The 25,887-nt window shown below is 43.6% G+C and overlaps 1 protein-coding gene across 1 annotated transcript in view; it reads left to right on the plus strand.

Annotated features, from left to right (window-relative positions):
* The window catches only part of Megf8 (multiple EGF like domains 8), a 209,229-nt gene that overhangs the window by 1,365 nt on the left and 181,977 nt on the right, over positions 1-25,887 (plus strand). Inside the window, exons 2-4 of the mRNA XM_075688154.1 lie at positions 9,191-9,517; positions 12,070-12,233; positions 15,670-16,858. Of these exons, the coding sequence (XP_075544269.1) occupies positions 9,313-9,517; positions 12,070-12,233; positions 15,670-16,858 (1,558 nt within the window). The 5' untranslated portion in view covers positions 9,191-9,312. The remainder of the gene's footprint in view (positions 1-9,190; positions 9,518-12,069; positions 12,234-15,669; positions 16,859-25,887) is intronic.

Here is a 25,887-nt window from a genome sequence, read left to right on the forward strand (position 1 = left end):
AAAGTACCTCTGATTGAAATGGCACTTTCCTTGCATTTGAGGCTTTTCTGCACACATTCGTATTGCTAACATTCTGGGCATTGCAGGGGTGTGCCTGGTGCCACATGTGTAAAGCTCTCACAGCTCACTACATAGTCATGCTCATCTTATTGTAATATCCCAGCTTCCTATGCTCTCGTGAATATGCTCCTCTCTCACATGAGGAATGTGCCGATGGAGACATTTCATCTGTTGAAAGGGTGCAACAAAGCCATGAGAGTGCAGAAAAACAAAAATTATGTGTACATATCAACACTTGAAGGGTCTCTAAACCACGTTTTATCAAAGTGGAGAAAGGCATTTGAAGTGAAAATAGGCTATTTCAGAAATACTTAGCTAAAAAAGGTAGTTCAATGCGTTCAGTAGAAGTGAAGTTATTGGCAATCAAACACGGCCTCCACTGTGCTCCCGTTCCTTCTTCAATGCCTTGCACTGTGAAGGCTACGGCGCAGTGGGGCATGCCCACAACGCTCTGGCTTCTAAATGTCACCATGGTGCGCAGTTCAAATTTAATTTTGGATGTTAAAGAAGACACCACGACTTCCGCCTTTGGTGCCTATGACGCGCTAAAAATAGGCCAAATGCTGTTGTCCTCAGCGAGCTGCAGTGTACTTAGCCAGTGGACTTGTGGTGGCACCCCATGGCAGCCACAGTGTCTATGCCATCTAGCGGGCCGCAGCTTGATGTCAGCTAAAAGCAACCGTCTAAGGGAAGGATGAAATAGTGCATCCGATGACGAAATAGTGCGTCTTGAAGAGAGTGAGGACAGAGCGTTTGAGAGAAAGGTGACTTCGCAATCCGCTTGCAAGCTCCACGTACTGTGTACAACAGCAACAGCGTACCAGCAACAGCTTGGCTGAGATGGTCACAGCAGCGTGTGGTACCCGCAGACTATGTTATTTCACTTAGCTCGAGGGGTGGTTCAGGGCCCCTTTAAAAAGCTCAACACACCTAATAGCTGTTTTATCCATAAACCTGGGCAAGTTTTTCAGTAATTGCAAACACTTTAATTGAGCTGGGCTGCAGAGCATATGATCTGTGGGACGCGTGCTGCCCTTGAACAGACATTTAGCAGCTCGTAGACAATGGCACACACTATCGTGTGCATGGTGCTGCAATTAGCACATGCCCATATATATATACACACACACATATATATATATATATATAAAACGGCACTGTTGCTCCCAAATATGCGACACGGCATGAACCGTTGGTGGCATCAAGCAAATTTAAAAAAGGAAATGATGCGGGAGTGTGGGATCTTTTGTTACGTATAGTTAAGGGTATGCGACTGATGGATGTACTTGTCAAGTTAATAACGGCTAGACTGCATTATTGGCACAACGTCCATAATTGAATTGAACATATGTTTTCCCAGTATGCTTTGACTGAATGATCACAGGTGGTAGCACCTGTGAATTTTTGCTTTTGTGTCTTTGCCTGTCTCTTTAACGTTCACAGATGTTTGCTCCCCCGGCAATGCATTGTAAGCTTCAATTGAGGTTCTTTCAATCTCTTAACATTGGTACTCTTGACGTAGTTCGTTTTTATGCATAGGAGGATACAAAGGGCATGTCTCTCTTCGTCAGCACACAGTAAGGAGCTTGTAAGAAAGTGACGAGGGCTTGACATACTGATTTCTTGACATGATGCTAACCCGAAGGTATTCAAATGCACATGTAGCCACTTCTCATCCTTTTGAATGATGAAAGATACTGTGCATCTCGCATTTAAAATCTGCAAAAGAAGTATAGTCTTCTTCAATAATTCTTAGCATCAGATAATGCTTTACAATTCGAAGATAAGCATTCATTCCATGGAGAGGAAAACATAACACCAAATGGGCAGAGCCCCAACAGTGTTTGAAGACATTCAAAGGTGACGAACAGGACAATCACCTATTTGGTGACCATCTTTTGGTCATGCTGGAATATTGCAACTACGCAATGTAGCTGGAGCTCGTTGACCTGCAGTGTTTCTCAGAGCCAAACAGCCCGCACCAGGAGCAGCCCTTCCTTCGGTTTTTTAGGAACCTTATAAAACAAATGCAGAACCACAGCTAACAAAATGCCTTGAAACTGGCCTCTCTCTTTGGAAGCACCTACATCTGTAAGCAGATGGTCTCTGTCATGACTATTTTCATCCTGTGTACTTCCAATGATAGTGCACTGAACCAATCCTGAAGGTCGTGATATCACTTATGCATACACCAAGTACTCAAGAACTATGTAGTGAACTGTTAACAGCGATCCATTGTAATGTGAGCAAAAATGTGTTGGAGCTGATGCAATGAAGAAGCATTGTACTAATATATATATATATTTTTTTGGCTGCTGTCACTGCCAGCACCAAGCATGATGATGTGAAGAAGGTTTAGTGCACTGTAGATACAGTAATTGTACTGTGCATGGTGTACCACTGTAAAAAAAACATTATAGCACATGCATATTTGCCTCCAGATATGTCTACTGTCAATATATAATAATTGAATTTTTATCATGGTTGTATATGACATCATGCTCAAGCATTGGTTGTCATAGTTGGCTGATAAATTCATGTGATTATGAATAATGACAACAAACCTTGTAATTATTAGCAGGACCAAACATAAAATGGTTTTGCAGAATTAGTTCAGCACATTCTTGACCAAGGGCATTATTCTTGAGCAATAAATTTCGGAAGTACTTTCACTTTCTAGAGATTTCACATGACTAGTGCCAGATGCATTGGCACCCGCTGAAGATGGCATTCCTGGCTCAATGCTGAGCATGCTGTCTTAACACAGTGCCAGGAGTGCTGTCACCCATAGACGCCGATTCCTACAGTGCTAGCTATGCGAACTCTCTTGAAAATGGAAGTATCCGAAAGCGATTGCTCAAAAATACCGCCCCAAGGTTCACCTAGCTGCACTGTTCTAACTGGTCTGAGCATAGGCATAAACATTTTTCTGACATCTTGTGGTATTTTTGGTGGAGGATATTCGCCAAATTATAAGTGATGTGCCTTACAAATAATTCTGACATTGCTTTAGTGTAAACAATGTCAGAATTATTTTTACGACACACCACTTATAATTTGGCAAAAATTGTTTAAACTAAAACAACAAGCACTCACACACAATGTACAAGTGTAATGCTCATCAGTGTTAGTGTTGCTATTGCTACCGTTCGTTCCCTCATTGCCCCACTTAGGGATCAGCTGACCATCTTTCCCATTATAAGGTGAAAGTGCAGTATTCTATGACCCTTGGGCACTGTTCGTACCTGACTTTTTGACAATTTTTTGGTGGTCTCAAAATGATTGATTCACTTCTTGGCAAAGATATGACAGCCCTGTTCTCAGTTGCTTAGCCAAAGTGGCGTGGGCACCCTGCAACTGTGTTTTCAGCTTTTAATTTCTGCATGTCTTGGAATAAAGTAAATGTGGCTTGTTTATTCAAATTTAAAGGAGTACCGACACAAAAATCTTGTATATTATAGAAGTCCCAGAAAGCTGGGAGCCTTTGAGCATTTATTAAGATAACTTAATCACCATATTTGATCTCTCTCTTCTATCTTCCTCTTCTTTGCTTCCTTTACCGTGTTGTTATCCGTCTTCATCTGCTTCCATTCCTGACCAGAGAATCTTATATCCTCCCCGTTTTCTGTCGTCATTCCTCCGTGGATGGTACGGAATAACGTTTCAAATGGAAGCTTCTTCTTTCTTCCCTCTCGGTCCTTCGTAATAAAGTTTTCAGGATCCCTTGTTGCCTGGCTGTTTTAGTAAAAGATACAGGCCAGAGAATGGAGTCCTTGAATCAAGGCCTTTTTTCACCAAAATCCTGCTTCCAGGAGTTACATCCGGTATTTTGGACCGATGCCGTTCATCAAAGTTCCTTTTCATAGCACGGCGGTATCTCTGTTGTTGCTCTGTACACAGTGGCTTTTCCCGGAGTGTAACATTGTCTGTAACCCTTAGTTCCTTATCGGCTGCAAGCCACACAGGCCTTCCAAAAGCAATGAAATGAGGGCTACAGCCTAATCCAGCAGTGTAGGAATGGTTATGATGTGAAACAGCCACTTCTGACACACACTTCAAGCTGCCTTTGAAGTCACGGTAGACAGCCAAGAATGCCTTCAGGTCACGTATGACTCTCTCTGCAAGAGAATTGGCTTCTGGATGGTACGGGGTGGGAAAAAAAAACCTAGTTCAATGCCGTGTTGCTGGGCCCAAGCATGAAGCTTGTCACTACGAAAAGCGGGACCATTGTTGGTGACAACTTTTACATACCTAAATATATCCCTTTCAAGAAGTGAAATGATGCAGTTCGTGTCTTCCTTGCTGAACTTAGCAGCCACAAATCTGGTGCATTCATTTCTTGCCACCAGAAATGCTTAGGTCTTTCGTACTCCTTCCCCTTTCTTTTTAAGTTTAGCAAAGTCAACATGAACTACATTGAATGGGGTGTCATAGTAGGTTGGTAAGACCATAAGGTTTCCACGAGATCTAATTTTGCCTTGTATATTTGGCATTCACGGCAAGTCTTGATGCAAACAGCCACATCAGTTTTCATGATTTTCCAAATAAACTGTTGTGTCAGTTTCCGGTTGGTCCTCCAAAAACTGTCGTGCCCTCCCGACTCGGGACTATTATGATATAGATGCAGTATGGCTAGAATATATGTCTCAGGTACGTACACCCGGCCATTCTTCACTTCTAAGTCTTGTGTTCCTTCTCATTGCTTGGCCAAGTTTGTGCTTGTGGCGCTCGCTGCTTGGGATAAATGAATTCTTGACAGCGCATCAGCATCCTGATGATTTACCTAAGGGCGATGCAGCTCTTCGAAGGTGAATTGCTGGATCTCGCTGATTCATTGGGCCACGCTTTCTTTAGGCTGAGCTAGTTGAAGAGGGTGTGTCAAGGCTTGATTGTCAGTGTAGAGCTTAAAAGCGTGCCCTTCCAAGTAGCTCTTGAAATATCTTAGAGCCATGACTACTGCGAGTGCCTCTTTTTCTGTAGTCACGTAGTTCACCTGGGCTTTTGAAAGCGTGTAGGAGTAGTAGCCAATCACTTGTTGCCTTTCACTGGGCTTCCGTATGTCTCGTTAATAAAGAAGAGCACCAGTTGCATAATCTGATGCATCAGTATACAATTCGAAAGGCAAATTAAAGTCTGGCAATGGCAGTATGGGGTCTGATGAAATGGTCCTAACAAGTTCAGCATAGCATGTTCACTCTCTTCGGACTATATGAAAGGAACATGTTTCTGCATTAAAGTTGTCAGGCACGTTGTCGTTGTAGCGTAATCTTTAATGAACTCTCAGAAGTGTCCTGCAAGTCCTAAGAATACTTGGAGAGAGTGTAAGGCATATGGTTTGACAAGTTGCGAGATAAGTTGCACACTTTCCTCCTTGGTGCTCTTCATTCGTCCATCGAAAACCCTGCTGTGGAAAATAACCTTCTGGCAAAAGAACTCACTTTCCTTGATAATAATTTTCACTCTTGCTTGACTGAGTGCTTCAAGGACTTCCAATAAGTGGATTACATGGTCATCCCTTGTTTTCGAGTACACAATTATATCATCAACGTAGACACTGCCGAACTTTCCTATACAGGCTTTTAGAACCAAATTCATGATGTTTTGGAACCAGGCTCCAGAATTTTTCCACCTGAATGGTAGCCTGTTGTAGTCGTATATTTCAAAAGGTGTAATAAAAGCTGTGAACTTCTTCGTATCTTCTTTTTTAATGGAACCTGCCAGTATACTTTACATAGGCGTATTCTCGATAAACATTCGCAGCCACCCGTGTCATAAGTTATTTCGTCTATGCGTGGCATTGGAAAAAGGAAGAGTTCCGTTTGCTTGTTAATTAATCGGTAGTCTGTGCATAAGCGAAGTGATCCATCTTCCTTGGGTACAGTGGTTATTGATGAAGCAAATGGTGAAGTTGATGGTCTAATAATACCAGAATCAAACATTCCTTGAAGCTATTGTGTAAGCCAGAACTTCTTCTCTTAACTTAGGGTATATGGCTTCTCCCTCACAACGGACACACCTCACAACTAAAATGGAACTTCTATAGTCGTCGTAGGTGGTAGGTATGGGCCCACACATATTAATTCTGGAAAGTTAGATGCAACATCTTCAGAACATGACACAGTTCTTCTTGTCTTCTCAATGGATGCACCATTTCTGCTGTGTACATCTGTAGTGATCACGTCATTTCACAGTATAGTAATCTTTAAATGGTTCATGTCTGGTCTTGATAAGAAAAAATCAATCTCGCCTCCAGACAATACAAAAAATTCTGTCATAATCTCGTGGTCTCTAATCTAGGCCTTTGCATCTGTCCATTGTCAACTCCTGCGAGGCTCCATCATAACTGTAGACTTGAACTGACTTTCCTGTGGTAATGTTCGCCTCGTATACAATTTTTTCATTTATGAGGCTGATTCATGTGCCAGTGTCTAGTCTATGAGTGCTGTCATTTTTCGGCCATATACAAGCATAGGGACAAAAAGAATATTTGTCTTAAGAATAAACATACTCTGGTTTTGATAGCTTCATTGTCATTGCAATGTGGCTTCATAACTGGTTCCTTGCATTCAGTCAATTCCCTTTGTGAAATTCAGGTCTCGCAATGATGCATATACATTGGGTTACTTGGCACATTTCTCCTAACCGATTTGTCTGTCCTCTGCCTTGTTGTCGAGCATTTTCGACAGCAAGTGGTGCGTCTGAGATTGTGACATATAATAAGTAGAGAAGGTCATCTGTGATGGAAGGTCACCTGATTTGGACCTATTGTCGACATTCATGTCTCATTCCGAGCATGACAAGTGGCACCACTGATGATTCGGGAAGCATGGGTTCTGCTATTTGCAACAGACAGTGCTTTTTAAAAAAGTAATTCAAAAGACCCTCATCTTTCTGGTTATAAGCAATCGCCTTGTCCAACAAGTCAAATGTATTTCCTCTAAATGCATACAGAAAGCTCTCCCTCCATGCCTTTTTTTAAATTATGGGGTTTTACGTGCCAAAACTACTTTCTGATTATGAGGCACGACGTAGTGGAGGACTCTGGAAATTTCGACCACCTGGGGTTCTTTAATGTGCGCCTAAAACAAAGTACACAGGTGTTTTCGCATTTCGCCCCCATCGAAATGCAGCTGCCATGGCCGGGATTCGATCCCGCGAACTTGTGCTCACCAGCCCAACACCATAGCCACTGAGCAACCACGGCGGGTCCCTCCATGCCTTCCACGACTGCTTCTTGTGCTCTGAGATGCGAAGGTCGAACCATTTATTAGCATTCCCTCCAAGGTACTTCCGCAGGTGAAACATGTGATCAGTATCGATGTACCAGTTATTGTGTTCGCAAGCATACTCATAGTAGTCGAGCTATGTAGTGACGCTAGACGAAACATCGTCGAATGGCTTAGGTTCCACTGGTAATTCAAATCTTCTGTAATTTGCAAGAGCAGATATAAAAGCTTTCTGCTGCTGAGTTCCATTTGTATTGCGGCAAGCTTGGCAAATGCATCTGAGAGATTAATGGGAAACGAAGGCGTGCTTATGATTGTGTTACAGCTTGCAGGAAGACCATGGCTTGTTTAAAGGGCTTGTTCGCTCAGTCCCACATTGATTTTTGCTGCACCTTTAGCGATGACATCTTCCATTGTAGTATTGGTCCTGGTGACGATGACGTTGAGCAGAGCTAGGGTGGTGATCTCGTCTTGTGCACAAGCGAAGTCCTCCCCACCTGGCTTGTAGTCTGTGATGACTGGCTGGCCTCCCTGCTGCGTCATATAGAACATCACCCTCATGTCCAAGTCTGTAGCCGACTGCACCAAAATGTAGAAATTCCCGAAAGCTGGGAGCCTTTGAGCATTTATTAAGATAACTTAATCACCATATTTGCTGTCTGTTCTATCTTCCTCTTCTTTGGTTCCTTGACTGTCTTGTCATCTGTCTTCATCTTCATCTGCTTCTGTTCCTGACTAGGGAATCTTATATATCCTTTATTATTCTTGCTTTATTAAATAGCTGGCGATCCTGTAACAACAGTATGATGCCAGAATTTATTGAACACACAATATATCGTTGATAAGATCCTCATATAATGCCAAATGCAGTGCAGCTTCTTTGGTGTAAGGTGTGTTTACAAAGATTACTCTTTACATCATGAAAACTGAAGGTAACGCTAAAGTGCTATCGCATTCTGCGGGTGCACATGTCAGTCAGGCTGATGCAGTGGCCGCAAGCCACACAATTACCGTGTCGTTAAAACCTTGGCAAACACAGCATTGGTAATTTTTTTCATCTTTCACTCTGTGCTTCTCTGCATACGATGCAGGATAAGTATGGTCCTCTGCTGTTGTTTCTCACAGAGTGTGCAGCACCATTCTCACCTTTTGTCTCCATTATCCCATCATCTAGAGGTTTTAATAAGACAGCAATGTGGTTTCGACCACTGCACAGACCCATGCATCAGCGATAATACGTGACCACCACTCCTTTATTTTCGTGACTTATAGGAGAACCCTTCTAACACACTATGCAAGAAGCCGTGCTTCATTTGGCACGCAATTTGAATTTGTTGCATTATAAAATGGTATAATCAATGATTTGCTGTGCATTTTGGAAATTCGGGCCTCGTGTCATGTGTACAGAGTCGGCAACTATATAATATGGCAAAGAAAAAAAAAGGTGGGTGTAAAGATTTTGTGTCAGTTCTCTTTTAAAAAGGAGCTACATGCCCATTTTTCCTTTGTGAAGTGGAACTTTGTTAATGCACTAAAGCACACAAACCCTACAGTGAAAAAAAAAACTGATTTGTCTACAGCAAAGCACATGCACTTATCTACAATCAGGAAAGGAAATGGAAAATAAAAATTGCAAAAAAATGCTGTGACACTTTGATAATGCCTGGAAAAGCCTCGGTCTTGCTAGGTCCTGCTGTTATTAGTAACCATGATCGTAGCATCAGATAGGTGACATGTCAGGTGCATGTCGCTGCGTGGATTTTATGAATAGTGCTTCATGGATCTCTTTTATTCTTATTTTTTGAGCTACCATCAGTTGTAGGAATGTGGAATTTGATTATTTGTATATGCATTCTGAGTCATCTTTAGCAATGGTTAAATTTTGGAAAATGGACTTAACACAGGTGTGGCAGTTATTTGATGGGGGCAGTGAACAAGGAGCTGCATGGCCTCGGTTGGAGCACCCGTGTGGCTACTGTCAGTCTGAGCCGGGCGCAGCCGTCTGGTGGCCAAAATGAGCTAGGCCATGGCCATATGGCTGCTGCTGCCCAACGGGGCCGGGTCGCTGCTGGTGCCACTGCTGCTGGCATGTTGCTTGCCAGGCCCAGTGGCTGCCAAGCCATCGGACACCTGCAACCGTCATCGCAAGATCCTCACTGCTCCCTGGGGCATCATCACTGATGGCAATGACAGCTACCGTAATGACTCGCACTGCGAGTGGCTCATTAGAGGTGGGTGGCAGGCGACCAATAGCTGTTTCTGTTTGCATGCTTTGCCACTTTTTACAATAAAATTTTTAACCTTGATGATATGCAGTGTTTAATTTTATAAAAGGCAGAAGCGAGCTAGAAACAAAAATGGTGCTTTTTCTACTTCTATAAAGCCACTTAAACACTCCTGCATGTTCATGTCTCCTGGGAACCATTAACATATTATTTCTTTTTGTTTTTTAGGGTAGCGGTGTCGAAGAACGTGGCATAAATTTGCACACATCCCTTTCCTGCAAGCTTGCACCATGATTATCGCATTTCTTAATGTTGTGTTTCCTATGTTGCACCACATGGGGCACCAGACTGGCTTTGGCATGTGTGCTCCTGCAGTTGCCACGAACGAGGGGATTCGTTCTTCGAAAAAGAGTGCAACCGTTCACATTCCGCACACCATGTGACAGCGCCTCCTGCACAGTTTCTCATAATTTTTGCACTGGACTTTTCAGCGCTTCCTGCATGTAGCTGGTTGTGCGGCCACTCCCGGCTGTTATCGCTGCTGTTGGAAAAGCCAGGGCGGCTGTATTTAGAGTGTACTAGAACGCGGCTGAGTCGGCCCAGTGGCGTGGCGCCCCCTAGCTGAGGTGCAAAACAACGAAAAGTAGCAAGCAAACTAGATATTATGGAGGCATGTGATGCAGCATGTGCTCTGAGTGTGCGTCCCTGTCCCTAACACTATTGCAATCTGTTTTTATGCCCATATTGGCGAGGCCTTAGCCATTCTGACCTATCACGAAGGGCTAATGGAAGACTGGGAATAAGAACAGATTGAAATAGATTTATGTTATACCAGAAAGTTAAGTGTTAGGAGCTTAAGAATCGCCCTGATTTATTATGTAGAAATCGCTTTCAATAAACCACAGTAGTTCATAACTCCAGCTCCTCCGGAAGTGCATCTCCATGTACCTCACCCATACTTTCGAGACAGTAAAGAAAATCGTATTTATAAAAATATCCTTGGCTACCTTTCGAAACTTTGGACTCACTATTGCAGAATATGTTTTTTGTGATTGCTACCACTAATTAAAAATCTACAGGCACTATTACCAAAATTTGCATGCACTAGATGGTTTCTGTATCAGGGTAATCAGCTTTAAAATTCAGCTTAAGAAGTTGCTTAAGGCAGTTGCAGTACAGCACTCATGTTGGTTTATTCTGTGTTTTGTTGTGGTTTTGAAGTGCACTGCCATATTCCATTTTGCACCAAAATTCAGATTGGTCTGCTCCAAATTGCTCCAAAATTAAATTTAGTCTGCTCCAAACGGCTCCATAATGCAATTTTACTTGCTCTGAAAATTGCTCCGAAATGACTTTGGGCAGTCCCACTCCTGACTTTACCAAATAATAAACATTTTGCCAATGTTGGGCGCCTGTTTTTAATTGTATCACATATATGCATAATTAACTGTTTAACACAAACGACTTGACATTATAATCAGCTTCAGCCATAGATTGCCTGTTTTTTTTTCTATAACCTACCGAAAGTCTGTCATTGTGTTAACTCTTGCCTTGCAGCATACAATGAATGTTGTTTGACAGCACTGCTCATAAATATGTTAAACAGCACTCTGAAAGAACACATGTGCATCCTCATCCTTTATGGGGAGCGGCAGCGATAGAATCTGCCCGTCACATTTTAGCTTTGTAAGTGGCGCTTTAGATTACATGTGGGCAATTGTAAAGAAAGAAAAAGGATTTAGAAAAGATACGAAAGAAATTTGGGGAGATCAGTGCAACTTTCAGCAGCTGTACTTCATTGACAACAAACTGGTTATGCTGTTGACTGCAGAATTACACAGTTGTGATTACCTTGATACTGAGGCTTTCTGGACATACAACACCACCACATGCCTTGACTGCTATTGCTGGTTGTGTTTTCAAGGCTGACACTTTACTGCACTTCTGTGGAAACTGCAGCTACCCTGCACTTTCACTTCCCTTCTATCACCCCATTGCTAGTTTAAGCTCGTCTCATGCACTGTGGCACGTTAGGTGCCCTATGAGCCTTCGTGGCTTTTAGTGCTCACATTTTTCATGGCTTACTTCGGTGGAGTGCCAATATTGAGGAGGAGAGGTTTCAAGTTCATTACCAGTTGCAGTGCTTTCTTTTCCTTGAACTTCTGTATTGTGTTATCATTGTCAAGACAACATTATGATCATCATTTCTTGTGTATGTACACCTGGTTGCAGATGGGGCACATCTGTACAGGTGTAGTTTAGTGTTTGGTGTTAACAGCTATTTGCTGTAAAATTCGCTGTAAATGTCTGGGTGGCATTTTTTACTTCTGGTAGTTAAAAGAGTGCGATTATGTGATGACAAAGAGGTCAGAAACTATAGCATTTGCTCAAATTCTGTATGATGTAGAAGTGTAGCCTAGCAGACAAATTAGGCAGGTTTGCTTTTTCCAATGTGCTATACTTGCGTGCTAGTCAGTCTATTTTACTGGACAGAGAGCATGTTATGTTGTTTCCACATTATTCTTTAGGTCCTAATTGAGTGATTACCTCTGTTGCAGCTAACTCCAGCAAGCTGTACATCACATTGCGTTTTCACGAAATGGCTACAGAATGTGCCTATGATCATGTGTTTGTCTACGACGGTGACTCCTATACCAGCCCACTGTTGGGAACCTTCAGTGGCGAGTCTATACCCCCACCTGTGACGGCAACATCTGGTTCTGTAAGTTGTTCTCTTTATTGATGCACTGCTGTAGCTGGAGTTTATATTTCTTCATTTCTTTGCAAACCATCTTTCTTTTTCTGGAGCATTTGTTTTTTGGCATGAATTCGTACACATGTGCTCTGTTTTTAAAGCCGTAATAATTGGAGCAGCTGTGGCTTATTGGACATTAGTTTTCGGATTATAAAAGCCACTTGTCAAATCCTATGCAGAAGCATGTTATTTATTTGAAGACTGGTGGCAGTGCTCAGATATTGATAATTCCCCTTCTTGCTCCCTAGTGCCATTAGCAGCCTTCAGCAAAGACTGAAAAGTCGCTTATTAGAGAGAGAGAGAGAGAGAGACAAAAAGGGACAGAAAGACAGGGAGGTTAGCCAGTGTAAATACCAGCTGGCTGCCCTGTGCTGGGGAAAGGGGTAAAGGGAATAAAAGGAGAAAGAGGAGAGAAAAAAAAAAGGAAAAAATTCACACAGTAACGCGATGCTACGTGCAACAACAGTCAAAGGCGTTCGCACAATTCACAGGCCCTTAAAATCTTCAGCAAAGCCCTTAAGGCCTTGAGTGCCGAATCCCGTCTGGACCAGTGTCCTGGAACTTTCTCTTCCGTGAAGGGGCGATGGTCCAGTTTTTCGAGCGTGGTCACAAGCACTTTTCTTGGAACCTTGCAACGTGGACAGTCACAGAGTAGGTGCATGATTGTCTCCTCGCAGCCACAGGTGTCGCAAGCAGGGCTGTCGGCCATTCCAATGCGGAAGGAATAGGAGTTCGTGAATGCCACGCCGAGCCATAGGCGGCACAGAAGTGTTGCTTCCACTCGTGGTAACCCTGATGGAAGACGGAGTTGCAAATGTGGATCCAATCTGTGAAGACGTGCTTTTGGAAATTCACTGGTGTTCCATAGAGTTTGCGTAAGCTCGCGTGTGAGGGAGCGAAGACTTGCGACTGCATCTGTTCTTGACAGCGGTATGGGTATAATATGGGCACCATCGTCGGCCGACCGGGCAGCGTCATTCGCACTGTGATTTCCCGAAATTCCACAGGGACCCGGTATCCACTGGTAGATGATGTTGTGCCCCTTGTCGATTGCGTGATGGTGGAGTAGTCGGATGTCTGCGACTAATTGCACATTAGGTCCATGGCTGAAAGGGGACAGCAGACGCTGGAGAGCTGCCTTTGAATCACAAAAGATGGACCATGAATGTGGTGATTTGGGACCAATGAACTCCAGAGCAGCACGGATAGCTGTGAGTTCTGCAGCCGTCGATGATGTAACGTGAGACGTCTTTAATTTGATGGTGACAGATTTAGTGGGAATTACCACTGCTCCAGCTGAACTTTTAGAGGAGAAAAAACCGTCCATGTAAACATGGGTGCATTCGTTGTGCTTGTCATGTAAGAATGAAAGCACGGTTTGTTTGAGGGCGAAAGATGACATCTCCGTTTTCTTTTTGATGCTGAGAATGACAAGAAGGGCCTGGAGTGGATGCAGGCACCATAGCGGTAGAGATGGTCGTGCTTCAGGTGTCAAGTTTGACGGTAAAATTCCGTGGTTGGCGGCAGTAATTCTGCTAAATGCTGAACGAGGTCGAGCGGCAGGAAGGGAAATGAGATGATGCGATGGAAGTCTGGCAGAGTGCCTGATATGCATCCTTAAAGAGTCGACATGAACATACGTATTGATGGGGGGGTCATGCACGATGGCTATTGTTGCTGCCGTGGATGCACACCTGGGAAGGCCAAGACAAGTTCGCAGAGCTTGAGCTTGCATAGACTGGAGGGCTCGGAGGTTGGTCTTACCAGTACCACCCAGTACAGGTAAGCTGTAGCGTAGAAGACCCAGGAACAGTACGTTATAGAGTTGGAGCATTGCACTCACAGACGCACCCCATGATTAGGATTTTAATTGCTCTGGTTGGAAAGCTTGCTTGTTCCACAACTGTTGATGCTGGCTATAGTATGTGGGGTCTCTCACACCCGTACTCTTGGAACAAAGGAACGACAACACAGTAGTGCAAACAATCACAAGGGCATTTATTGCACCTTTCATAGATCAGTGCCTGCTAGCCGAGTTGCTACCCACAAAACATGCCGATGGGCGCGCGACAAATCCAGAAGTCCGACTCACCCCGACCGGAAGCGAGCGAATATGTTCGCCCCATGCTGGATCCCAACGCCTGGTCGTTCGCGTGTTCGGTCACGCCAACGGTGGCGCGTTCGCAGGCGGCCACGCGAAGCGGTCTCGCAGAAGCATGGGTCGCCGCGCGCGCGCGCGGGACGTCCACGCCGCGCGCCGACCCGCCGGGGAAGCACCAGCCCGTTCTGCCCTGCGCCCCCAAGTAACCCTGCCGTGAGGCGGCGTTAGCAACGCAACACTCGCGCCATCTCTCGCACTGCGCCCCAACCACATCGACCGCCGTGGGCATCACGCAGGCCACGCGGCGAAGCCGGATTACTGGAGACGCGCCATGCGGGAAAAACATATCAGGGGACGGGCGAGAGTCGCGCATCCCCACAAGTAGAACCCCGCCAATAAGCTAAGGGACTGCAAGAAAAGAAAAAAAAGTAACAGCTGGGAAAATGTAACACTGTGTAAGGCCCCAAATCACACTGAAACAGCTCTGAATGGCTGCCAGTGCTGTTATGAGATGTCTCGGTGGTCGTACTGGTACCAGAGATGGTGCATGCGTGCGTGCATAATTAAGGGACACGTAGCTACTATGTTCCTTGACAATGGCCCCTTTCCATTCTTAATATTCTTCACCACAATATTTTGCATATGCTTCTACGGATAACAAACCTGTATTGCGGCAAAGCTAACTTTAGAAACTGGCAGAACCACAATCGCGTCGAAACTCGCTTGTCAGGACTGGTGGTTCCATACTTCCGCCATTTTGGAGGCGGGGCCATGGCCGTGGCTTGACAGGCTGAAGCACTTGTATAATTTTATTACCTTTGTAGTAACGTGTGTGACTGAATTTGCCTCTGCCCCGCTAAATTTATGTGACTGCATTAAAAAAACACCATAAAATGTAGGAACATTACAGAATTGCTATGTATCAAATGGGAACATAATACATAGGAGTCAATAGGCTTTAGGTTAGTGCCGCGAGAAACGTGACGTAGCAGCCGGGAAAATTAAACAGCGAGGACTGTAACAATGGGGTTCGACTGTACAAAGGTTCTGAGGAAGCCATAACAGATGAGCCTGTTTAGCAGCCCTTTGTGCAGGCCTGTTTGGTGTGAAGCGCAAACACAGTCTTTGGTGAACTCAGATTTGCCATCATATATGCCACTCTTTCATATACTGCGTAGTAGAGCTGATGCACTTCTTTTAATTGTTCATTTCCTTCTGCTTTGAAGTCAATGTGCAATGTGCATTCAGCTGCCGATAGCTAGCTTTTTTCTCAGTGGACTGTTTTTGGCTTTCTTTCTGCAGATGCTGATTCTTCTCTACAGCGACACTAACTATGTCCTCAAGGGTTTTGTGGCTGAGTACTCCATCACACAGTGTCCATCCAACTGCAGTGGCCATGGCAGTTGTGGTCGTGAATCATGCGTGTGTGACCTCACCTGGGCAGGACCTGACTGTGGCACACCTGTCTGCCCTAGCTCCTGCCATGCTGACCAAAGCCAGGGCAAATGCAGCTTTCCTTGTGCCACAACAAACTCCCCAGGATCATCTGAGACTCCAAACTGCTGCCGCTGCTCCCATGGTTTTGCTGGGATCTCTTGCAGCTTGCCTGAAAACCCGAATGACTCTGCTGCTGGTTGGCACCTCCTCTCAAGGGGCAGTGTCCCATTTGTTGCCCGTGCAGGACATGCGGGCGTCTATTTGCCTTTCACAGATCAGTTTTTTGTATTTGGGGGCCGGGCGTTTGGGCGTGTGCTGGGGGACTTTCTCGTGTACAACTTCAATGAGAGCGCATGGCACGATTTGACCATTGTGAAGCCACGACCTGCAGCTCGCTGGGGTCATGCCATGGCTCCTTACGCCCACACCATTGCTCTTCATGGGGGTGAGCTTGCCAATGGGAGCCTTTCATCTGAGCTGTGGCTCTACAATGTTGCCAAGAGGGAGTGGACACTTGAGTTGCCTTCACCTGCTGGCCAGTACCCACCTGCTGTTGCACTGCACACATTGACTCCTGGTGACGGCAATCACCTATATGTCTTTGGTGGCAGAACAGCTGGGGGTGTGTTCTCAGACGCACTGTATCGAGTGAATCCACGAAATGGTACCCAGTGGGAACGTGTGAGTTATGTAGGTTCTGTGTCTCCTTCAGTTGGCCATGCTGCAGTGTTTCATGCTGAGTCACGATCTCTGCTGGTGCACGGTGGTGTGGTGGTAGACTATGCACGCTTCAGCAAGCTGAGCTCGGCACTGTGGGCATTTCATGTGGATGCCAATCGATGGACACGTCTTCAACGAACACCTCTTGGTGGTGATGCACCCACAGAGCGGGCATTTCATGCAGCAGCCCTTGTAGGTGGCTACATGGTCCTCTTCGGGGGTTATATGCACAAGCACTCATTTGAAGAAAAGTGCTTTGACGACGGCATCTACTTGTACCACTTGCGCTGCCACAAGTGGGTCTCATTCAAGCTTGTTGCGGGGGACCTTCTCGGTAAGTCCTCGGATTGTTCCAAGTTATCTGCTCGCTCTCATTTTACTTTGTTCTTGGGATGTTTCAGGAATGGAAGTGCTTAAAGCCCATCTGCAGCGAAATGTCACTTCGGCCAGATTTCTTATAAATGAGTAATATGTACCACTGAATCAATCTTGCCAATGCTGCATGGCTGGTAATTGTACGGTTTTCTTGTCAGCAACCTTTAAACGGCACACAGCAACGTGTGCGTGTGGTGTCGCTATGACATGTCCCAGCATGCCACCTCTGGGACTTTTCAGCATGCCACGGGCACTGCCTTATTTCGGAGGTCCTGTCAAGGAGCCGCGCATTCTAGATCATGCGTAACTTCAAACAAGCAGTAACAGTGGGGATTTTTTGCAGTTTCGGTATCAAAAATGGCTATTTTTGCAAGCTTTTCATTACACTTTCGATCATATTTCAAACATGAAATTTTGCACGGTGCCTCCTCTATATCTACACTATCTTCAACTAGGCTTTTGACACGGTCCAAAATTTCATTGCAGTTAGCTTGGAATGGTACCCTGAAGGATCAACTTCTGAAGCAGTGCGCCGATTTTGATAAAAAATTTTCAGGATCAATAAACTTACTGCGATTAGAACATATTTTAAATTTTATTTCTCTTGAGTAAGCGAGAAATAAGTGGTCATCACATTGTGCAACTGAATGTGTCAGCTTTAGAACGCTATAATTTCAAAAATAATATATAATAATTTCTTCTGAATAGACACTAACGATTTTCTATATTACAGGGTAAGCACAGCCAGCTATTCTATACATTTTTCATAAATATTACATAATTTGAAAACACAGTGTTACTTTCTTGTTTTCAATGTATGTCAGAAATTGTATTTTTCTTCCTCTTTGAAGCAACTTAGAAATTCAAGAAGTACGTAGTCATGCTCCTTGTTAAATTTTAGTCTAGAAACCATCATTAAAGCATGTTTTGCCAGTACGGTTTGCAAAGCATAGTTTTCCTGGATGCTGAGTTTGAGTGAAAAAGCCCGAACTGAGAAAAATAAACTTGAAAGATTTCAAAACGTGCTACTTAATTTCCTGGGCCATTGTTGTCAATCAAAAGCTTTTGCTGCATTATTTGGGCCCTCGTCTTGTACTCGACATTGCTCAGCGGCAACTGCATTAAGCTATCTCCTGTTTCCTTCCATCTTAAACCTGTAAAGAGCCCTTATCTGTGTTTGTGAGATGCTTGTATTAGTAACTTGCTCAATATGCTTTCTTGTCTGCACTTCATAATACAACTCCAGCTTCTCAAAAATTCTCTCTATGCTTTGTACCCTCGAACTAAAGCAAAGCCAAGGGTGCAGCAAAGGCTGCAGTCTCCACCATTCCCAGGGACACCAACTAAGTCTTCAGGCACCTTTTTCACACTAAAGCATCAGATGATTTATTTGCATTTTGTATCTGCACCCTGGAACATTGGGCAAGAAGCCCTGGTTTACTAAGCTTGTTGTAAATAGGCATAAGCTTATTGGCAATGTCTCTGTTAAAGCCTGGACGATGGGTCCTGGCTGTGAGGACTTGGCAGCATCAACCAGGACCAATTCCAATCCGAGTATTTGCCAAGCATGATCCACCAATCCGAGTGTCATTATTGGCCTGCCAATCAATCCAGACTCACCACAATTGAAAATATACCTCTTTTTTTTTGTTCTCTTCCCACCAAACCGAGTTTCAGTTTGTTGTTTAATTGCAACTCGCCACAGCTGAAAATATGACTTCTTTCTAGCACATTTTCTGCAAGTCATGTTGCAGCCTCGATAGGTCTTTTAAGCCAAAAAATGCAAAGAATTATGTTTCAAACAAGGACATTCATTCCAAGTTCAGTTTCTCTTGTGCTTCATGGCTGCATTTTGACGACAGCATTCATGGGTGTTTTTGCTGGCATGTGCATGCCATCATCACGTGCAAAATGGTAATTTTCTTCTGTTTTACAGCACAGATAGCAACCAACCTTTTTGAGAATCTTCTTTATTAATTAAGTTGAGAAATGCAAAACAATATAAATTAAAAAATTTATACTTTTAGTTAATATACAGATTCTAGCTCCACATCCTCTCTTTCGTTGAAGAAATGGAGCACTCTTTGGGTGAAGTGCCATGAAGTTGAGAAATACTGAACAATAGTCAAGGGTGTAATAATTTAGTCAGCTATTTTTATATCTCCATTACCAGTGAAAAGGCTATAGTTTGTTAAGTTTGTGATTGCAGGTTTGGAAATAGGTGTGATCTGTTGTTGACTGGCTGACTCTTTATACGTGCTTTCTTGGCATCCTTGCTTTGTTTACAGAATTAGAAGGACACTTTAGTTAAAATTAAAACGCTTTACTGGGTTGTGCTGACACATCATGCTTTTGGAACTCTTGCAGCATTCATTAAGCACAAAAAGATTACTCATTAGTGGCAAAAATTTAAATAGGAGCCCCACGGGGTCATTTTCAGTTTCTCTTGTGTTAAAACTGTAGCAGTGATGATATGATCATCATGTGATGTCCCAGATTTCACTAACTTGGTTAGCGAATAATTAACATTTGTTTGTCATCACAATCTGTGACCTGCCTTTCATATTTACTTTTAAGTTATTTTCTGGCATACACATTTGTCATTTCAGAAACACTCCTAATAATCTAGCTTGACTTCGTATCTTTCTTTAGGGTACTTCTTGGCATGAGGTCTTTGTATAATTCTTCTAGAAGTTTCTTAGTAAAAAAATATGCAGATCCCACGTGCTGTGGGAATTGATGTTAGCGAAGCTTTCCGTGCTGGATGCTTTGATTGGCAATGATTAGCGGTGATGTTGACGGCTAAAGCTTAATTTCTTCAACATTTAGGCTAACATGAGAGGGGTGAGTTTATGTTAAATGTTACCTTGCGTGCACCACTGCTGCTTGTCTGCATAGAATACAGAGAGGTGTTTGCTTGAGGCGTTGTTGTGCGCCATATTTTATAACCTCTGAGAGAGTTAAGTGTTGTCATTTCCTCACATGGCACATCGCCTTGTGACAGAATTATTTAACTGTAATTTGACTACGGGGCTTTACGTGCCAAAACCACACTCGGATTATGAGGCAAGCCGTAGTGGCAGACTCTGGATTAATTTTGACACTGTGATGTTCTTTAACGTGTCCCAAAATCTAAGTGCCCGTGCATTTTCTATTTTGCCCCCGTCGAAATGCAGCTGCCGCGATTGGGATCAAATCCGCGACCTCTAGCAATACCATAGTCGTAAAGCTAACGCGGCGGGCACAGTAGTGTTGATTTGATGGTAGACCCCTTCCGTAGTGTCTCCTGGAGCCTACGGTGCGCTTTAATTAATGCGGCTCTGCTTTTGCACGCCCTGCATAAGTTGCCCGCTTGACATATTTGTATGGCGTTTATTTTTCAGAAATAGCAGCAACGTACTGTACCATACCTTGAACTTAAGCTTATCCTGTGCCCCCGCAACTGCTGTCGTATAGTAGTGGGGTTTCCTTGCCTTCTCACGTCACCTCCCCCTCTCTTGTGTGGGAACAGCCTCATCTCCTCCCTCTCCTTCTTCTCTTCTCTCTACAGTTCTATCAGTGTCCCCTCTGGCCTCACACGTTAGTAGAAAGGGAAGCACTGCAGTTTCTGCAATGCTTCTGAGGCGAGTCACAGATAATTGCAGTTGCCAAGCAGCCATTGTGCCCTCTGGAGGCAGCTACAGTGGGTATTATGCACATTCAACGCGTTTCTTCCATCTCTCCCGTCGCCTTTCCTCTCTTGCTCGCGCCTGTCATCTATATACACGCTCTGAACTACCCCCTGACGCAGTGTGCGCCACAGCAGCAGCAGCACCAGCAGCAGTGGGAAAGTCGAAGGAAGAGGCAAAAAAAAGCTTCGCTTTAAAAAATTTCACTGATGATTACGATACTTCATAATCCAAATTTTGAGTGCAGCTGCTTAGGTGTTTTGAATTCACAATATATTGTGGCAAAGAATTGGACATTAAACAAAAGGGTGCTCTCGGCGGCGGTGCTGAGCCTCTGCTCGGGCAGCTCGTTTAGCAACATTTCCACCAGTTGCCTCACTCGTTCAGAAAGAAAGCGTGAACATGGGAACGCGTAGCTCGCGCGGAGCGCATTGTCTAGCGGTGGCGGCGGAACCACAGATGAAATTGCGCATGTGCAGTCGGTCCGAAGTCCATGCCAGTGCTTTGTTTCCGCGTTTACCACATGCCTGGTCACCACTGGCACTCCACTTTCCTCCTCACCCTTTCACCATACCCTTCTTTGCGTTCCACTTCATGGTTCTGCTGCTCCCTCCTCTACACCTTCCTTCTCACGCCTTTTCTCTCTTGCCACTTTTGGTGTGTTCGTTCTCTTGGATACAAGTGACGCCGATGATCGCCGCAGGAACGGCCGCCTAAGAGTGGTGCTCTAAAATCAACAAGAAAATGGTCATTCACCATCATGTGATGCCCTTACCCTTGCATGTATTAATCCCTTTGCCAATCGCGTTTGTACTTCCATTCTGGCATCACACATGACATAGTAGGTCGGGCCCTTTATTTTTCAGTACAGCCATTTTAGACAATTTTTGCACCCTTGTTACATATTTATGAAAGGTTAAAGGTGATTCCTCTGTGAACAGCTGCATTCAGAAAATGTAGTTGTCAAATGAATAAGGAAGGCTCTGGAATCTGCACACCAAGATCTTGGTCGTGAATGGGCTTTGGTCCCTCTTAGAAGTGTATAGAAAAATTCAAAATAGTAAATTTCAGCTGCTACACTTTATAACCTTGTCAACATTAAGCTGCAGTAAGCTTGACATAATAGTTCTGCGGAAACCCGCAAGGTGGAGAGAAGTAATTAGTAAAGGGCCCAGCCCTGCCATCTGCTAGCCGCCTGGTTGGCTCAGATGGTAGAGCTGCTGCCCCTGAAAGGTGTTGGACCCGGGCTCGAGTCCCGGACCAGGACGAATTTTTCTTCAACTGCGAGGCTTTTCTTTTGAGGAACCTGTATGGGTTGCCTTTGCAGCAATTGCAATGAACAGGTGGATGTCTGATTTTCCCTTTATTAATTACTTCTCTCCACCTTGCGAGTTTCTGCAGAACAATTACGTCAAACTCTTGCCTTTGCTACAAGTTATTGACAAATTCGACTTTGCCCTGCCATCTGCTAGCCGCCTGGTTAGCTCAGATGGCAGAGCGGCTGTCCCAGAAAGGCGGTGGTCCCAGATTCGAGTCCCGGACCAGGACGAATTTTTCTTCAACTGCAAGGCTTTTCTTTCGAGGAACCTGTACGGGTTTCCTTTGTAGCAGTTGCTACGAACGAGTGCAGTAAGCTATTGGAAGACTTTCAGTAATAGCTATATAAAAGCAATTAGGCCAAAGCTGCTCCAAATATGTGCTCCAAATGGTATGGCACAATGGCATGGGTTGTTTGCTGAAGAAATATCAACTTACAGTGACAAGTTAATAGCTATCCTCCGCTGATTTGAGAGTATCAGATGAATACATGCTACCTCACATTAGAAATATGCAGCTTTTACTTTGTTGCAAATATTAAATGGCTGCTATGCTCAAGTAATGTGTACTCAAAACTACCACGAATTCGAGTAGTGACATTCAGTATTCATGGTGAATGAACAAAAGAAAATATAAGTTGGACAATGCTTCCTTGGAGCAACCTGTTAAGCATGGTTGTGGATAAAGCCTGTGGAGTATTCACTGATCTGTTGAGCAGCAGATGTCTAATTAGAGTAGAGAAACTATTTAATCTCTTAAGTAACAATATAAGCACGAAACCTCCAATGTAAGAGTTGTAAAGCATGTTTAAAAATAATTCATTGAATGGTTTTAACGAAGATAGCTATTGGGGCTATAAGTTTATAAAGCTGTAAAGGGAGTAAATGAGGTTTTTAACCTTCCACATGACTAGATAATTGCATATAGCAATGTTTATGCCTTGAAAAAAGGTTTGAATGAAAGATCTATGCTGCAGGGGAAACTTGGAACATATCTATAGGCTGTGAGCAAAAATAATGCATAGAAGGCAGCAGCCATGACCACATCGCCATCCACTACAAAGACACCCTTATTCCCTTTCTGCATTCTGTCAGTAGCAAAAAAGGTTACATGGTTACATGTTTTAAAGATTTGCCATGCGCTGTCTGTTGCTATCTTGCTTGGTGGCATCACTTCAGCACATAAATTATCTTTGAAAATTGGGGTGTTATGACTGCCATCTTGTATCTAGGACTGTCACTTACAGCTTATGAGTACATGCTATGTGCAGAAGCAATCATTTAGTTGAAACATGTTTGAAAGCGTCAACATCACTTCTTGTAAGCACTTACTCACGTGACACTTTCTTTAATCTGTGGCTTTTTGTTTGAGCTTGGAATAATTAAAATTCTAAGAGTTGTATTGATAGAAGCAGCTGATTACAATGTTTTTTAATGAGGTCTACAATTTTTATATCTGAGGTTTTTTTGATGATGACAGTGGGTAAAAATTTAGCTAAATAATTTTTGTTTATAAAGCTGCTAGAATCACAGAAAAAATGCTTGAATTGTGCAAGATGGCAGTGAATGACACTGTGTTGGTTGTGTCTGTCTAGTGTGAATCGGCGTTTTCTTTAAGGCTTGGCACAAGTTGCCTGAAACCTTATCTACTAAGCAGCTCATTGTTTGGTACCCGCATGTTCTGCAAGTATAGTAGCACTCTTTTTACAATAGGACTCCACTAACATGTTTCTCAATCGTAGGTTTTCTCAATACGTCACCAAAGTCTGATTCTCATGATGCTAACATGTTTGGATAATCTGTTCCTTTGGCACTATGTTCTGTCGCATGGCCCCGTGAAAAGATATTGCACTGGTTCTACTGTACACCCTATTCCTGGTAGCATGCAGCTCATCGTTTGCCATTATGACCATAAAAGGCCCTTTTATCCATGAAATCTCTCAAGCTCCAATTATGGCTGTTCATTGCGGCAATTTTCCACTGAGGATGGTGAGCATTGAAATCTCCAGTACCATTATGATGGCCTGTGGAAATTTGCAACAAAGATGATAGGTAAAAAAGGTCAAGTCTTTGTCTAGGAGGTGGGTAGGTGCTGATAATCAAAAACATGTCAACTGAGTTTCATTATCACACAAATCTATTCGTTGCTGTCATCTAGGTTGAGCATACGCCGGACGTAGTTATGCCGTAGTGTACACAAATGAACACTTTGGTCTTGAGACCATCTTTACAAGACGATAGGCTAGTGTATACTGAAAGATGAAATTGGTGGTATGAGGTTTGACCATACACCAGTATATGGGCAGATGAAGTCATTTGTAATATTTGCTGCATCCGCCATGCACTGTGCCAATTGGTCCACTTTCCGTACAGATGTTGAACAGCATTGTGGTGGCATCACTTCGCCACCTGATATAGAAGGCCTTATCGTATCGTCAATGCAGAAGACAACAAAGTTCATTAGTACACCTACTTCAGTAACGACAATTGATCTTGAGCATAAATGTCCCCATGCAATTTTTTCTTGAGTGGAATGGAAATGTAGGAGGACTAGGTCTTCATCACACCTTGTCTTATGTACGTCAGCACAATAGAAATTTGTCACCTTCAAAAGTTGAAAAGGAATGGTCAAGGACTTTCTCTTCATCACTGGATCCACATAAACTACTTTCTATGATTTGGCAAATAGTATGAAGTCCTCATGTTTTTCAACAAGAACGTCATTTCTGGGCTTTAGCTCGTCACCAGTCTTGGATGAAAATGAGTGTAGGTTGCAGAAGACTTCTCTATGAGAGAAGTTCATATAATACAACCGTTTCCTATCAGACACTCTTACTGCCTTATAGAGGTAGTCAGTCAACTTGATTTTCCTTTCGTGATGCTGAGGCTACTTATTTATCACAAGATTTTTTAGGCTATTCTAATATAGATGATGCCGTATCATACTTTACTAATTTTATTATCGACGCAGCTCAAAAGGGCATACAACAAACAAATGGTCTTTCATGCAGAAGACGTGTCCCCTGGTGGAATGAAGATTGCAAAGAATTGGAGAGAGGTAGAATAGGGCATGGGGCGTACTTAGTTGATTGCCAAATGGGGAGAATATAATTTAATTCAAGCATATGAAATCACAAGGGAGGCGTACACAATGACAGGCACAAAGAGAAAGCTGGGTGAGGTTTCTATGAGGTATCACTTCTTACACACAAGAGAAAAAAAGTATGGGATGGTGTAAGAAGGTTCAAGGGACAGTAAATTGAACCATTACCCTTAGTGAACGATAAAGGACATAGCCTGGACGAGCAGGCTGATGCTCTTGGAGAGCATTTTGAACGTGTGTTCAGCGCCATCCATTATTCAAAGTTATTCATAAAACAAAAACAAATAGCAGAAATTATTGTACTTGATTGTAAATGTACACTGAACGAGCCATATAACCATCATTTCAGTATTGCTGAGCTGAGAGCTGCCTTGATCGCATGCAAGAGCTCTGCACTAGGACCTGATAGAATAATGTATGACATGATTAAGAATGTACACACTGATACACAACTGACACTACTTGCGCTTTTGAACACTATTTGGGCTGTTGGATATCATCCACCCGCATGGAAAGAAGTGATTGTGGTCCCAATTTTGAAGCAAGGTTGGTGGCAAGTTACCACCCGATAGCTCTCACAAGTTGCCTTTGTAAGCTGCTTGAGAACATGATTAATCGGCGGCTCATACATTTCCTTGGACTAAACAAAATGCTTGATCCCTATCAGTGTGGATTCAGAGAAGGGAGATCCACAACCAATCACCTTGTGCGCATTGAGAGAAATGTCCATGACGCATTTGTACACAAACAGTTTTTCTTATCCATATTCCTCGATATGGAGAAGGCATATGACACAACTTGGTGCTACTGAATCTTGAGAGACTTGTCGGGAATGGGCATCCATGCCAATATGCTAATCCTAATAGAAAGCTATTTGTCCAATCGTACCCGCTGCGTTAAA

This window comes from Dermacentor variabilis, chromosome 1 (genome assembly GCF_050947875.1).
Source record: "Dermacentor variabilis isolate Ectoservices chromosome 1, ASM5094787v1, whole genome shotgun sequence".
Classification (NCBI taxonomy): domain Eukaryota; kingdom Metazoa; phylum Arthropoda; class Arachnida; order Ixodida; family Ixodidae; genus Dermacentor; species Dermacentor variabilis.